Below are 15,709 nucleotides of genomic sequence, written 5' to 3'. Positions count from 1 at the left end.
TGACGGGCAGACCCAATAAATCTACCCCGCACTCAAGGCAGCGCGGAGGTTCAAGTGAGGATGTCAATAATAACGAGCTGACGGGACAGCTCCCCGCCAATAAGCTCTGATCACTTCTGATTGGGCTCTGAAAGGAACCCGTGAACTCGTCGAAAGGACTAGCAGACAGCGGGTGAGCCCGGCTGATCAGTCCAGAGCTTCACTTTAATGCACTTCGCTGGTGCTCCATACATTAAACCGAGCTGGCGACGTGTTACAGCCAACGCCGCTGTTCAAATTGCAGCTCGGCTGCCAAATGTGACTGGACTGACGCGGGTGGGAAGCGAGGACAAATCTGCACAAAAATGTATTTTCTGAGATTTGGGAGCAACAGAACTGGCTGCGGGAGACACTGAGCGCGTAACACCATGGGCACGGTGGAAGTCATCTTATCTTTCTTTGTAGTAGTTCTGATGATCGTGTCGTTGCTTTCCAACGTCCTGGTGCTGACCTGCTTCCTCTGCAGCGCAGAGATCCGGAAACAGGTTCCTGGGATGTTTATCATCAACCTGACCCTTAGCAACTTGTTGATGACAGTGCTGAACATGCCGTTGACTTTGGTGGGGATTATCAGCAAAGAGCAACCCGGAGTCGATACCGTGTGCCGAATCGTAGGCTTCCTGGAGACCTTCTTGGTCACCAATTCCATGTTGAGCATGGCTGCTCTAAGTACTGACAGATGGATTGCTGTCGTTTTCCCTCTAAGTTACAATTCCAAAATGCGCTACAAGGACGCTGCCATTATGCTGAGTTACACGTGGTTCCATTCCCTCTGCTTTCCCGTGGTGGCAGTCTGCCTCTCCTGGGTCGGATACAACCACCTCTACGCCTCCTGCACCCTCAGCCAAACCCGAACTGACGACCGGATCCAGTTTGTGGTTTTTACGGTAGTTTTTCACACCCTCAGTTTCCTGCTTTCGCTAGTGGTGCTGTGTTTCACCTATCTGAAAGTGCTGAAAGTGGCGCGATTTCACTGCAAGAGGATAGATGTAATCACCATGCAGACACTAGTGTTACTGGTGGACATCCATCCAAGGTAAGCGACCCAGTGCGCGAGGCAGTCCCGCCAGTGTTCTTGTGCAGTTTTTCTGAATGTATATTTTGATAAATGTATAAATGGTTATTCACTGGATCTCATAAAATCGCGTAGGGTTCTTTCCCACATTTATAAGTAGGTGCGTTTTCTACCCGGTCTCCGGCGCATAACTGAGAGCCAGATAAGTGTTATATTTAAGGGTACCCATATTCTGAAAAGTTCGGGTTACCTCTAAATCTAACGCAGAGTACTTCGTTGTTTTTTTCTTCCGGTAATACAGAAGTCGGTAGCTGACGGTTCACAGGGAAAGACACGTCAGAGAAACTTGAAGAGATGTTAAATATTTCTCCCAAGTCTACCGTGTTAATTGTATGGGATGTTTCTGTGTCAGCTGACGTAATCATGCAACCTCCGCACTTCTGATATTATCAGATTGTGAACAAGGTACAATTTAACGGTCTGCACGTCGCATCCTGACGAAAGGAAAAACTGAATGAGTCCCAGAAGCCTAAGTGTGCAAAGGTACCTGGTGCTCAAGCAATATAAAATTATGACAGACCAATATTTAAAGTCCTAATCTCTAATACGCCGATAGGACGTCTTCTTCCCACATGAATTACTCCATCCATGGGTATTTTTACTGGGAAGTGGAAGGGAAAGCTGATCATATTTCAGAATGTATCAAGTAATGTCGCTGAAAGAAATCGTTGATCATGCGGTGCTTTAGCAATTCTAAACCCTGATCCCCATATGCCACTGTATGGAATACCGTTGCTCAAGATGCCTTCGCTGAAATTCCTCAGGGATATACCGAAACAAAGCGAATACATTTCAGTAACACTTTTCCCAGTAACTATTTAGTGTCTCCAGTACACGAAGATTTTTGAAAAATCCCTTTTTATTCCAGTGGGAATTTTTGATTTGGAATCTTGACCATGTGGTTTCCCACGGAGTGCTCCTAATCCTATGGAATTTTCAGTCAGCCTTTTGCTGTATAATAATCTAAGTATCATTCTGACAGAGTGCGGTACTTTTTGAGTATGTGTTTTTGCATCTTTCATCTGCCGATAATTCCTAGAATTTTTGGAATGGCCTTTAAAATCTCTTAGTACGTTCTCTTAATTTTCGGTTTCTTGGTTTGTAAAATCGAGTTTCAAGGACAAAACTATTTTATACATAAAGGATTAGTTCTGAAGGAAATATATTTCTTGCCGTGGAAAACGTCCATATTAGGAAGAGCCAGCAAGAAAAATATGTCTGCGTCTCTAAGCAAAAGTGTTTTAGTTTTAAAATGAAATATTCTTAAATTATAGTGATCATTAGGACCAGTTTTATCTAACGTTTCTCCACAGTAAACTCTGAGCAGTGGGAAGTTACGTTGTTATTTATATTATTTTTTTCTGATAGAGCCCAGCTTTCCTATCACTTTGTCTCTTAAACTGCACGATGTACTCCTGCACATCCAATATGAAAAGGTTTCTCATTGTTGAACAACCACCAAACTTCAGCACTGTCCACAATCTTAAATTTTCCTCTGTTCAGATTTGAACAGATTAACTAGGGTACCAATGTTGATGAACATCCATAGTTGGTCACTTTCCTGTGGATTCAGTGCCATGTAATCATTTTTTATATCTAAATGTTAAATAAGAGACCATAGGACCATAAGATAAAGGAGCAGAATTAGGCCATTTGGGTCTTCAGGTCTGCTCCGCCATTTCATCTTGGCTGATCCATCTCCCTTTTAGCCCCAATCTCCTGCTCTCTTTCTATAACATAGAACATAGAATAGCACAGCACAGTACAGTCCCTTAGCCCCACAATCCTTTATGCCCTTTATAACCCTTTATGCCCAGGCAAATCAAGAATTTATCAATCTCTGCCTTAAATATACCCAGTGTCTTGGCCTCCACAGCCACCTGTGGCAAAGAATTCTGCAGATTCGCCATTCACTGGTCAACAAAATGCCTCCTTGTCTCCCAGACAGTGCTTCAACATAACCATGATATATGCTACCTCCACCTGAATTCTTATTAAATGTAATGACCTTTGAGAAGTAAATCTACAGTCATTGAATGACATCAGAAATTCAGCCAGTTAAATTAGATATAATGGCTCAAAGTTATAATAACACTGTGTACAACCATTTATCCAAGGTTAAGGCATATCTCAAGATGCTTCACAGGACAGTTAACAAGTAAAATTTAAGTTTGAGCCATCTGGGAGCATTTAAAAAGAGGAGGAAGAGGTAGGGGTGCAAGAAGAGTTAGGGAGGGGAGGTGGCCTGAGTAGATGCAGGGAGAGACCTAGTGATGAAGTAATTAAAGTTAGGAATAACAAAGCTCAAGAGCGGAACAGAACAGATGTCCCACAGGGTAATAGAGGTGGAGGATATGGAGGAGCAATGTTTTGGAGGGAACAGAGAGCAAGGAACAGAACACTAATGTTGAAACAACACTGGATCAAAAAGCCATGTGACTCAGGAGAACAAGTGGCATGGGTGAACTAGCTTTAGTTGAAGTAGAGAGCAGGTAGCACAATCTAGAATGTGCGTAGGTGCAACCGTCTGCTGCTTCTCAATTAATTTTCATAATTCATGACGTCAGATGTGGAACGCTGCTGATAATTACACACATTACAAATGCAGCTCTTTGGATAATGATGCACTTTTCCTTGCATGCAGTATGGATATGGCTTTAAAGTGGCAAGTGCCATTTGCGCTTCACCAGTGTCAGACAATGACTGCATTCAACAAAATACAGTCTACACCTCTTGTAATGAATAGCATTACAATCAATAAAACAGTGACCATAAAGTGGAGCACCAGTGTTTATTATCAAAGTGACCAGGAAATTGATAGGAATAGAGTCATCCAATTAACACTTCCTCAATTTGCATTATGACCTTCATCACTTTGGACAAGAGAAATCCACCCTATACGGATGAATTCCCTATATGGATTGCAATTGTTCATAAAGGAGGCTCACCACTACCTGCTCAGAGCAATAAGTACTGGGACGTCCAACAAGCACCCAGCTTCCTGTACAGAATGGCATAAGCCAAGAAGGGGCAGAAATGGATGATGGTATGTAGGTACATCTGTGAGAAAATAAAATTCATGAAGGAGAAGTTATTGAGTTGAGTCTTACAAACGGTGTCAAGATTGTGAAATCCTAAAGTCAATCTGATGGCCAGGGACAAGGACCTCTCATTGTTTGAGTGATTGAAATTCCTTCTGCTCCAATTCAGGACATCAGATAAACATTGTGATGTATCAGAGACAGTGGGGGAGTCTAGAGAACTTCTGTTGCAGAAAAGTTTGGTAGTGTTCATATTTGAAATAATTTATTAACACAATTGACATAAGGCTGGTAGAATGCTTTACTTTAGGAATAATTACTGTGGATTATACTATAGTCTATGACTAGTTATATTCTCTTCATAGTATGGAACATAGACTATTGCTAGTATTTGCTCTAAGCCACATTTGGTCCAGCTTGTATCACAGTAATTGTTGTAATGGTTTTAGGTTTAAGAAATGGTGGAACACTGAACACTATGGTACAATTAAAGCCCTTTGGTCTTTTGTCTTGTGCTGCCCTTTTAACCTCCTCTAGGATCAATCTAACTTTTCCCTCCCACATAGCCCACCATTTATCTTTCATCCATGAGCCTATTATTACATAATGTATGCACGGAGCAAGAATGACAATGAAGCAACAGAATTAAATGTTTTTACTGAGTCACGTTAGCCACTGTACAGGCTCACCTAGCCAAAAACATGCACACTTGAAAGCCCATGGCAAAAGAGAGAACCCCCTGCATGTAGGAAGCCCAGTCGATTCACTGCATGATCAATCAGTGTCAAGTGCACTTGCCACATTCTCACAATTGATCTGACATAGTTCAGCTCTCTAAGAGTTTTTTAAATGCTCGTAATATGTGTCTGCTTCTACCACCAGCCCTGGCCGAGCTTTCCATGCACTATTAAAAAAAAACACTTATTTCTGACATCCTCCTGAAACTTTCCTCCATTCACCTTAAAATTCTACCCCCTCAGCATGTTCAGCATTTCACATTGGGAAAAGTCCGGCTGTCCAGTCGATCTACTATATGTCTCTGATCAAGAATTCTCCCAGAATGAAACATGAAAAATCTATTGGCAATTGTATCTGCAAATAATCATGTAACAGCAAAAACTGAAAATGAAACAAATCTGCCCTATAGAGAAAGTTATTTTTCTTTGACTTGGATGGTGATGCACCATCAATAACTCTGAGACGTGGGTTAAGGTAGGCTTTTATTGGCTGGAAGAAAGTACAAGCAGCAAGTGACCATCATACAACATCCTGGAGACTGAGGAAGGGTCTGTGGCTCCAATCGCCTTTATACCGGGGTCTGTGGGAGGAGCCATGGTCAGTGGGAGGAGCCACAGGAGCAGTCAGCGGGGGGGGGGGGGGGGGGGGGGTAGCGTGTCCAGACAGGTATATGTAGTTCACCACAGATGGTCAATGAATCAAATTATATACAGGTAGAATCACACTGTCCTTTTCACCACTGATTAAAATGAAATACATAACAGAAATTATTTTTTCTTTGGAGCCTTATAGACAACAGCTGAATCTTTTGTCTCTCATTTACTAGATCGCATAATTCAGATATAAAGTAGCTAAGAACAAAATTTTGTGCACTCTATTTTTAGTGAGTGCTATCACATAAACCATAAACATAATCTTTGTCATACAAGTATAAGAATTTCCATATGATATTAAATTGGAGATTGACCAATTTTTTAGGACTCCTATTAATATATTAGACATTATTTGATTTGCATTACAATTGAAGGTCTATCCACCTTGGCTATGATCTATTGATAACAACAAAATGTTCTATGTATATTATGCTCTTAATATTGCAAAAGCAACCCTAGGTGTTTTGCAGAGCATTACAGATCAAAGAAAATCTACACTGGACCATGTAAGATGTTAGCCAAATGAGTAAAAGTTTGGTTAACCAGGAAGGTTACAAGGACCATCTTAATTGGTGAAAAAAATTACGTATGTAGAGAGGCTGGGAGATGAAATGCCAGATGTCGGCCTTTGGCTGTCAGTAATCAAAATGTTAAGTTCAAGAGTGGCCAAGAATTCAGAGTGCAGACAAACTTGGAAAGTTGTAGAGGCAAAGAATGTAACAGAAGAGAGAAGGTGTGAGTCTTCGGAGAGACTTGAGAACAAAGATAACATCAAAAAATTAATATAAAGCCAGCAAAGGTCGGAGTCGCAGGTACATGGGAAATGGTCCAGATTAAGGAACTACATAGTTTAAGATGACCTGAAGATCATGAATAGTTGACCAAAGAAAACCGGTCAGTACCATGGCAGGCTGGTCACATTGAGAGGTAACTAACACATGGTTGTGGCTTTTGGACAGGATGATATTACAGAGGTAGAAATAAGAGATCTTAGAGAACTTGGGTAAAAACTGACATTAAGGCCAAAGTAACATCATGTTTGTCGACAGACTGATTCAATTTCAGACAATTGGTAGGGGGAAGAAGGTATTTGGAGTTTATGAATTGGTTTGAGGAAATTTCTGTTCATATACAACTGAATGTAACACAAACCGCATGACAATTTGGAAATACTGGAAGTGTCAAGATATTTGGATGGATGCCATCTCTGTACATGTGAAAACTGAAACTACACTTTGGATAATGAGAAATAGGAGGTGGTCAGATAGTGCCACTGTAATATGAATACATGCCATTACTGGTGATTTCCAAGGTAAGTAAGTTAGGACTGAAGAGAATATGACCCCATCCCTCTGCCAGATGGTAGAGAGATTTCAGAGGAAGAGGAGATGATCAGGTTACAGACAAGTTGAACAGGACAAGGAAGCATAAATTGCCTTTGTTATGATCACATAGGAAATCATTAGTGACTTTAACAAAAATATATTCATATTGTGGCAACAAAACAGATTAGTTTTAGGAACAGCTTCTTTTCTTCTACCATGAGATTTCTGAATGGACAATGAACCCATTAACACTAACTCATGTTTTTGCTCTCTTTTTGCCCTATTTCTATGTTTTATATATTTCTTATTATATTTTAATAGTATATTTTATGCATTGCACTATACTCTTGCTGCAAAACAACAAATGTCACAACATATGTCAGTGATAATAAATCTGATTCAATGTGATATGGATTCAATTGTTGAATTCTGACCAAAGGGCTCGAAATAATGAATTCCAACTAGATGGGTACAAATTTGAACAGCTATAATGCATTCAAGAATATTAAAGGGAAGAGAGAGGTTAGGGATGGCGTGGTGGCTTATAAAGGTGAATGGGTCAAGAATTATTTTATTGAGTTTGCCGATATTGGCAGAGACAACCTTTGATAAATAAGTGCCAAGCAAATTCATTTCTAACTCTCTTTCCTGTGATGCAGGACAATGCTTGCTGTTTGAATAATATACCAACCTAACAGCTGTTGAGGTCACTAGAAAAGAAATTTTGAAAAGATTTGTTCTATTTTTTATAAATTGCCATTTCATGCAAGAATAACTGTTATATAACTATATTAATACCTTCCAACATTATGAATACTGATACTGCAATATTTTCAGAGTGCATTACTGGGTGACTGCCTTTCAGAATGCTAATTTTTAAAGTACTTGACTCTTACAGGCAAGTGATGTTGACTTTATAGTTTGTGTATAGTTGTTTATCTATATTTCTTTGCAGTGTAAGGCAACGCTGCCTGGAAGAGCAGAAGCGACGAAGACAACGAGCAACAAAGAAGATCAGTACTTTCATCGGTACCTTTATACTGTGCTTTGCACCTTATGTAATTACAAGGTGTGATATATAAATGTGATCTTATACTTTAATAATGATGAAGCACATTAATAGTCACCTGATATTGTAGAATATTATAAAGATATCAATATTTGTGAGACATGATAAGTGGAGTTGCATAGCTCAAGTTTTTATTGTTAAGGAAATGAACTTAAATCTTTTGATATTTAAATGCTGCTTCCTGTGTGGTCTTCTGTACATCGGTGAGACTTGACGTAGATTGGGAGACCGTTTCGCTGAGCATCTGCCAGAAGAAGCGGGATCTCCCAGTGGCCACCTATTTTAATTGCACTTTCCCATTTCCACTCTGATATGTCTATCCATGGCCTCCTCTACTGTCGTGATGAGGCCACACTCAGGTTGGAGGAGCAACACAATATATTCTCTCTGAACATCGATTTCTCAAACTTCTGATAATTGTTCCCCCCCCCCCCCCACCCGCCCTCTCCTTCACCAGTCCCTATCCCTGTTTCTCTCTCTCACCTTATCTACTTGTCTGCCCATCACTTACCTCTGGTGCTCTCCACAATTTTCTTTCTTCCATGGCTTTCTGTCCTCCACTATCAGCCTCCCCGTTCTTCAGTCCTGTATCTCTTTCACCAATCAACTTCCCAGCTCTTTACTTCATCTCTCCCCCTCCCAGTTTCACCTATTACCTTTCTCTTCCCCCTCCCCCCTTTTTAAATCTACTGCTTATCTTTTTTTTCCCTCCAGCCCTGCCAAAGGGTCTCGGCTCAAAATGTCAACTGTACTTTTTTTCCATAGGTGCTGCCTGGCCTGCTGAGTTCCTCCAGCATTTTGTGTGTGTTGCTTGGATTTCCAACATCTACAGATTTTGTCTTGTTTTTGAGATTTAAATGTTATACTAATACTTTCCAATATTATGAAAACAGAAAATTGTAGCAGAAAATAATGTAATATTTTTAGGCCAGGAGTCCTCAACCTTTTTTATGGCATGGACCCCTACCATTAACCAGCAGGTCCATGGACCCTAGGTTGAGAACTCCTGTTTTAGAGTATATTACTGGGTGACTGCCTCTTGTGCAAAAAAATGTGCAAGTTTTTAAAGTATTTTATTTTTATAGGCAAGTGACTTTGATTTTGTAGTTTGCTGTTTGATTTGTAAAGCTGTTGATCCATATTCCTTAGCAGCGTGGAGCAATATTGCCTGGCAGTGAAGAATCTGCATTATCAATGTATAGTCAACAGATATACAGTACGTGGCAGCATGTTTCAATATTTGCTGAGGACAATGATGGAACATCAATAGTGTGAATCAACAGTAGCTCTCAAACAACTTTTTGAATGTTGTGAAGTTGCTGGTGAGACAAAGTGGATTGTGATCTCTGCTTTCTGTAGCTGTTGATTAAATGTTGGTGGGCAATAGAACAAAGTTTTTGCAGAAAGTTTTCAATAAAACTTCCATTTGAAAAGCAAGATAATTGCCAAACACTGAAATCCTAGCTGCTTGAAGGATGCCTATCAGAATCGGCTCGCAAACTTTATTTGTGCCTTGGACCCCGCCCCCAATTGTTAACCGAGGGGTCTGGGGAACCCCCTGCCTGGCAGTATTTTCTGCCCAGTGTTTTACATTTTAAACCTGCTCTTAGGATCAGCATCACTGGTTTCCCTACAGGCGAATCCCCCATCTGTTATGATCAGATGTTTTAGCTGACTACCTAGCTATATGATAATGTGCCCATGAGCTGCAACAACAAAAGGCTTGCGTTGCATAAACTTGATGGTCTGATATTGCTTTTGTGACTACATTACTTTTTTAATCAGCTGAGATGTGGATTGATTGACTCTGGGGTGAGATGAGGCCAACTATGGATCATGAAGATACACTGTTTTACTGTTCGTTGTTTGAATGGTTGTTTCGTGGCATTAACAGATGGCAGCTCTCATCAGTTGTTTTGTCACTGCACTGGTGAGATCATTGTGCAAACTTATAAGGGGATCAATTAATCCTTGGCCATAAATGATGAGTTTGTAAATATCAGTTGTTAGTTCAACTCACTTCAACACTTTTAATTCCTTCAAAGGTATGGAGGTGAATGTAACTGGTAGCCAATTTCCTTATACCTGCATAGTGTGAGTAATCAAATACTCTGTCAGGAACTGCTGCTCTTACAGGCTAAATTAATATATGATTTATACTTGATAAAGCTTGATCAGTACTCAGTCAATTCTTGTCGAGGTCAGTATCAGTGAGTTTTCAGGCCTTGTTGAGAACTTTGTTGTTATATTACTGAGTACAATTTGTTAGTTTCACAAGTTTTCATTATTTGAAATTATACTTAACAAAGTTCAAAGTAAAATTTATTATCAGACTACATACATGTCATCTGAGATTCTTTATTCTGCGGGCATACTTGGCAAATTTATAGAGCAGGATCAATGAACAAACTGTGCAAATGCAAATCTAAATAAGCAGCAATAAATAATGAAAGCATAAAATAAGATAACAAGATAGAGTCCTTAAAGTGAGACCATCAGATGTGAGAATATAGCAACATAATAATAACAGGATTATATTATATTTCAGATAAAATATTATGGTTGACTTCCTGATATTCTTTCTATATATTCATTAAACACACCTCACTGAAACAGTTACTCTTTATTTTGTAAAGTACTTTGTTGCTTCGACCTGTCATCTCCCAGCCTCTGTTGCTACTTTCGCTCTTGGCCTTCCTGTCACCCCATCTTCACCAGGATCCTATTGCTTGCCAGGTCTTGTTCCCTCTCCTCTTTATCCTGGCTATCTGCACCCAATCAATCCAGATGGAGGGCCTCAACCCAAAATATCACGTGTCTATTTCCCTCTGTGTGAGCTGCTTGACCTGCTGCACTCCTCCACTTGCTCCAGATTCCAGAATCCGTGTTTGTATGCAGGCATAGAACTCACTTGACTTCCCAACTCTAATTGTCCCACATCAACCTATATGACCATTGTTCAGATTTTCATTGCAGGCTGCCTTCTCACCTGCAGCTCTCGGCTTCCTGATAATTTTAATTTTCTTTCAGTCAGTTTGGCATTTATCTTGCTGTATTACTTCCTATTGGTGTTTGCTGGTACATCATACATTCCAAACACAATCCCTTGTTCTTCCTACTTGCTCACATATAGCCTTCTCCTTTATAAACAAACAAGTAAGCCCTGCCAACATTTGGAATTCTGCTCAGAGCCCATCTATTTCCCACATAATGCGAATACACTGGTTATATTCTGCAGAAGCCGATCTGCTTTGTGCTGTTGTTGAAGTGCTGTCAACATAATGGCCACAGTGTGATGAACTACATAGTCCGCTGCTGATGTGGCAGCACCGTGTGCTCAAGGAGTGAATGGAATGGATGATGATTTAATTATGGAGAACATTGCTTCCATATTTTCCCTGGAATTGACAAATTCTTCTGATAGGCATTGAGAGGAACAACAGTAGTACAACTGCCAAAGTAACTTACTTAAGTCAAAGTCAAAGTAAATTTATTATCAAAGTACATATATGACGCTATACATTACTTTGAGGTTCATTTTTGCAGGCATTTACAGGAAAATCAAATACAATTGAACTTATGAAAAACTATACATAAACAAAGACTGACAAACGACCAATGTGCAAAAGATGACAAATAGTGCAAATAAAAAAAATTAATATGGAGAACATGAATTGTATGTAGAGCCTTATACAGTGAGTTTGTATGTTCTAGGATCTGTTCAGAATTGTGGTGAATCAAGTTATCCTTGCCAATGGTAGCACACCTCAAGCAGCAAAACCCTCTGAATATTCAGTATGATTCCAAAAGCCAGACACCCAAAATATTCCACTTTTGTTACACTATTGAGAGATATGGCTAACCAGAAAGTTAAGTGACAAAACAGATCTGTTCAGAGCTGTGTATTAATTGGCAGGGATACACTTTCAACAAACTGGCTAATAGCAGGAATATTTTTCTATTGTCTTCCCCTTTGTAGTTTCAAAGGACCAGAATCAGAATGTTCCAAAGCCACAAAGTATCAGCTGGAAGTTATGAAAAGGGTTTATTTCTTGAAGAATAGATTCATTTTAGCGAATCCATAATTACTCCATCCATAATTGAATAACCCCAGAATGATCCCAAACATACCCTTCTCTTGAGCCATATAAACATATAACCATATAACAATCACAGCATGGAAACAGGCCATCTCAGCCCTCCTAGTCCGTGCTGAACTCCTAATCTCACCTAGTCCCACCTACCCGCACTCAGCCCAAAACCCTCCACTCCTTTCCTGTCCATATACCTATCCAATTTTACCTTAAATGACACAACTGAACTGGCCTCTACTACTTCTACAGGAAGCCCATTCCACACAGCTATCACTCTCTGAGTAAAGAAATAACCCCTCGTGTTTCCCTTAAACCTTTGCCCCCTAACTCTCAAATCATGTCCTCTCGTTTGAATCTCCCCTACTCTCAATGGAAACAGCCTATTCACATCAACTCTATCTATCCCTCTCAAAATTTTAAATACCTCGATCAAATCCCCCCTCAACCTTCTACGCTCCAATGAATACAGACCTAACTTGTTCAACCTTTCTCTGTAACTTAAGTGCTGAAACCCAGGTAACATCCTAGTAAATCGTCTCTGTGCTCTCTCTAATTTATTGATATCTTTCCTATAATTCGGTGACCAGAACTGTACACAATATTCCAAATTTGGCCTTGTACAATTTTAACATTACATCCCAACTTCTGTACTCAATGCTTTGATTTATAAAGGCCAGTGTTCCAAAAGCCTTCTTCACCACCCTATCTACATGAGACTCCACCTTCAGGGAACTATGCACTGTTATTCCGAGATCTCTCTGTTCCTCTGCATTCCTCAATGCCCTACCATTTAGCCTGTATGTTCTATTTGGATTATTCCTGCCAAAATGTAGAACTTCACACTTCTCAGCATTAAACTCCATCTGCCAACGTTCAGCCCATTCTTCTAACCGGCATAAATCTCCCTGCAAGCTTTGAAAACCCACCTCATTATCCACAACACCTCCTACCTTAGTATCATCGGCATACTTACTAATCCAATTTACCACCCCATCATCCAGATCATTTATGTATATTACAAACAACATTGGGCCCAAAACAGATCCCTGAGGCACCCCGTTAGTCACCGGCCTCCATCCCGATAAACAATTATCCACCACTACTCTCTGGCATCTCCCATCTAGCCACTGTTGAATCCATTTTATTACTCCAGAATTAATACCTAACGACTGAACCTTCTTAACTAACCTTCCATGTGGAACTTTGTCAAAGGCTTTGCTGAAGTCCATATAGACTACATCCACTGCCTTACCCTCATCAACATTCCTCGTAACCTCTTCAAAAAACTCAATAAGGTTTGTCAAACATGACCTTCCATACACAAATCCATGCTGGCTACTCCTAATCAGATCCTGTCTATCCAGATAATTATTAATACTATCTCTAAGAATACTTTCCATTAATTTACCCACCACTGATGTCTAGACAGAAATCTGTCCCAGGAAGGCCAGACATTAAGGAGGTTCTATTTAAGTAGCGCAGCAAAAATGTCCCTTACTTAGGGTCTCCTCCCATTACTTTAACAATTTATTCCTGTCTTGGTGAGACATATTCTGTGTGTCCTGCACAAGCATTCTCTTTCCTTTTCACTTGGAGGTCTGCTTCCATTAGAAACAGTCAGATGTGAAGCAACCGGCTGGTGTTGCCTGAACTGTTTGTAAGTGGCAGGGATACACCTTTAACAATCCAATATGTTTATAGCAGAAAAATTCTTTTTTTGTCTCTCCCTATATCCCAAACCCACATGATAGTCAATAATATTAAAGAGGATACCAAAAGTTTCTTCAGATATATAAAGTGTAAAACAGAGGCTGAACTGGAAAACAATGTGGAGAGATAGTACTGGGGGACAACAAAATGGCAGATGAACTAAATAAGTGTTTTGTATCAGTCTTCACTGTGGAAGACACTAGCAGTATGGAGAATTCCAAAGTGTCAGGAGGCATAACTATGTGAATTTGTCATTACTAGTATGTGAAGGCTCTTGGGAAACTGAAAGTCACCTGGACACCAGGGTTCTGCAAGATGTGGCTGAAGAGATTGTGGAGACACTCTAGTAATGATCTTTCAAGAATCACAAGGTTCTGGAAGACTGGAAAACTGCAAATGTCACTCCATTCTTCAAGAAAGGAGAGAGGCAGAAGAAAGGAGATTATAGGCCAGTTAGTCTGACCTCAGTGGTTGGGAAGATGTTGGAGTCGATTGTTAAGGATGAGGTCGCAAGGTACTTAAATGCACATCATAAAATAGGCCATAGTCAGCATGATTTCCTCAAGGGAAAATCTTGCCTGACAAGTCAGTTGGAATTCTTTGAAGAAATAACAAGCAGGATAGTCAAAGGAGAATTGGTTGATGTTGTGTACTTAGATTTTCAGAAGGGCTTTGAAAAGGTTCCACATATGAGGCTGCTTAACAAGTTATGTGTCCATGGTATTACAGGAAAGATTGTAGCATGGGTAAAATTGTTGGATGGTTGGCAGGAGGCAAAGGTTGTGAATAAAGGGAATCTTTTCTGGCTGGCTGCTGGTGATTAGAGGTCTGAGTCTGCAAAGGGGTCTGAGTTGGGACTAATTATTTTTACATTATATGTCAATGATTTGGATGGCAGAATTGATGGCTTTGTTGCAAGGTTTGCCGACAATATGAAGATAGATGAAGGGGCAGGTAGTTTTGAGGAAGTAGAGATGCTACAGAAGAACTTTGACAAATTAGGAGAATGGGTAATGAGTTGGCAGATCAGATACAGTGTTGGGAAGTATATTGTCATGCACTTTGGTAGAAGGTATGAAAGAGTTGACTATTTTCTAAATGGAAAGAAAATGCAAAAATCAAAGGTGCAACAGAATTTGGGAGTCCTTTTGTAGGATTTTCTAAAGGTTAATTTGCAGTTTGAGTCTGTGATGAGCAAGGCAAATACAATGTTAGCCTTCATTTCAAGAGGACTAGAATATAAAATATAAAATATAAAATATAAAAGGATGTAATGTTGAGACTTTACAAGGCACTAGTGAAGCCTCACTTTGAGTATTGTGAGCAGTTTTGGGCCATTTATCTTAGGAGAGATGTGTTGAAGGTGGAAAGGGTTCAAAGGAGATTCACAAAAATGATTCCAGGATTGAATGGCTTGTCATATGAAGAGCATTTGATGGCTCTGGGTCTGTATTCACTGGCGTTCAGAAGAATGAGGGTGACCAGATTGAAACCCTTCGACTGTTGAAAGGCCTTGATAGGGTGGATGTGGAAATGATGTTTCCTACAGTGGAAGAATTGAGGGGCATCCTTTTAGAATGGAGATGGATAGAAATTACTTTAGCTAAAGAGGTGAATCTGTGAAATTTATTGCTACAGGCAGCTGTGGAGGCCAAGCCTTTACATATATTTAGGGTAGAGGTTGACATATTCTTAATTGTCAAGGCATGAAGGGATCGGGGAGAAAGCAGGAGATTTAGGCTGAGACAAAAATAGCTCAGACATGATGAAATGGTAGAACAGACTTGATGGGCCAAATGACCTAAATCTACTCCTATATCTTATGGTTTTATGCTTTTTGAATACAGGTTTTATTTCCTGAAGATTGGTTTGTCATTTTAGTTAATCCATAGTTATGTTGTCCATAATTTTGTAACCACAGAATGATCCCCCCTCCTTTTATATCAGAAATATCTGTGGTTCCAT

General features: G+C 39.9%; 1 protein-coding gene across 1 annotated transcript in view; it reads left to right on the top strand.

The window, feature by feature from the left end:
• The first annotated feature begins 407 nt into the window (after positions 1 to 407).
• Positions 408 to 15,709, top strand: part of gpr26 (G protein-coupled receptor 26) — a 34,519-nt gene continuing 19,217 nt past the window's right edge. Inside the window, exons 1-2 of the mRNA XM_059948000.1 lie at positions 408 to 1,075; positions 7,827 to 7,940. Of these exons, the coding sequence (XP_059803983.1) occupies positions 408 to 1,075; positions 7,827 to 7,940 (782 nt within the window). The remainder of the gene's footprint in view (positions 1,076 to 7,826; positions 7,941 to 15,709) is intronic.

The sequence above is a fragment of the Hypanus sabinus genome, chromosome 22 (assembly GCF_030144855.1).
Source record: "Hypanus sabinus isolate sHypSab1 chromosome 22, sHypSab1.hap1, whole genome shotgun sequence".
NCBI lineage: Eukaryota > Metazoa > Chordata > Chondrichthyes > Myliobatiformes > Dasyatidae > Hypanus > Hypanus sabinus.
The sequence above is the reverse complement of the archived record's forward strand: the minus strand, read 5'-3'. Positions and strand labels throughout refer to the sequence as shown.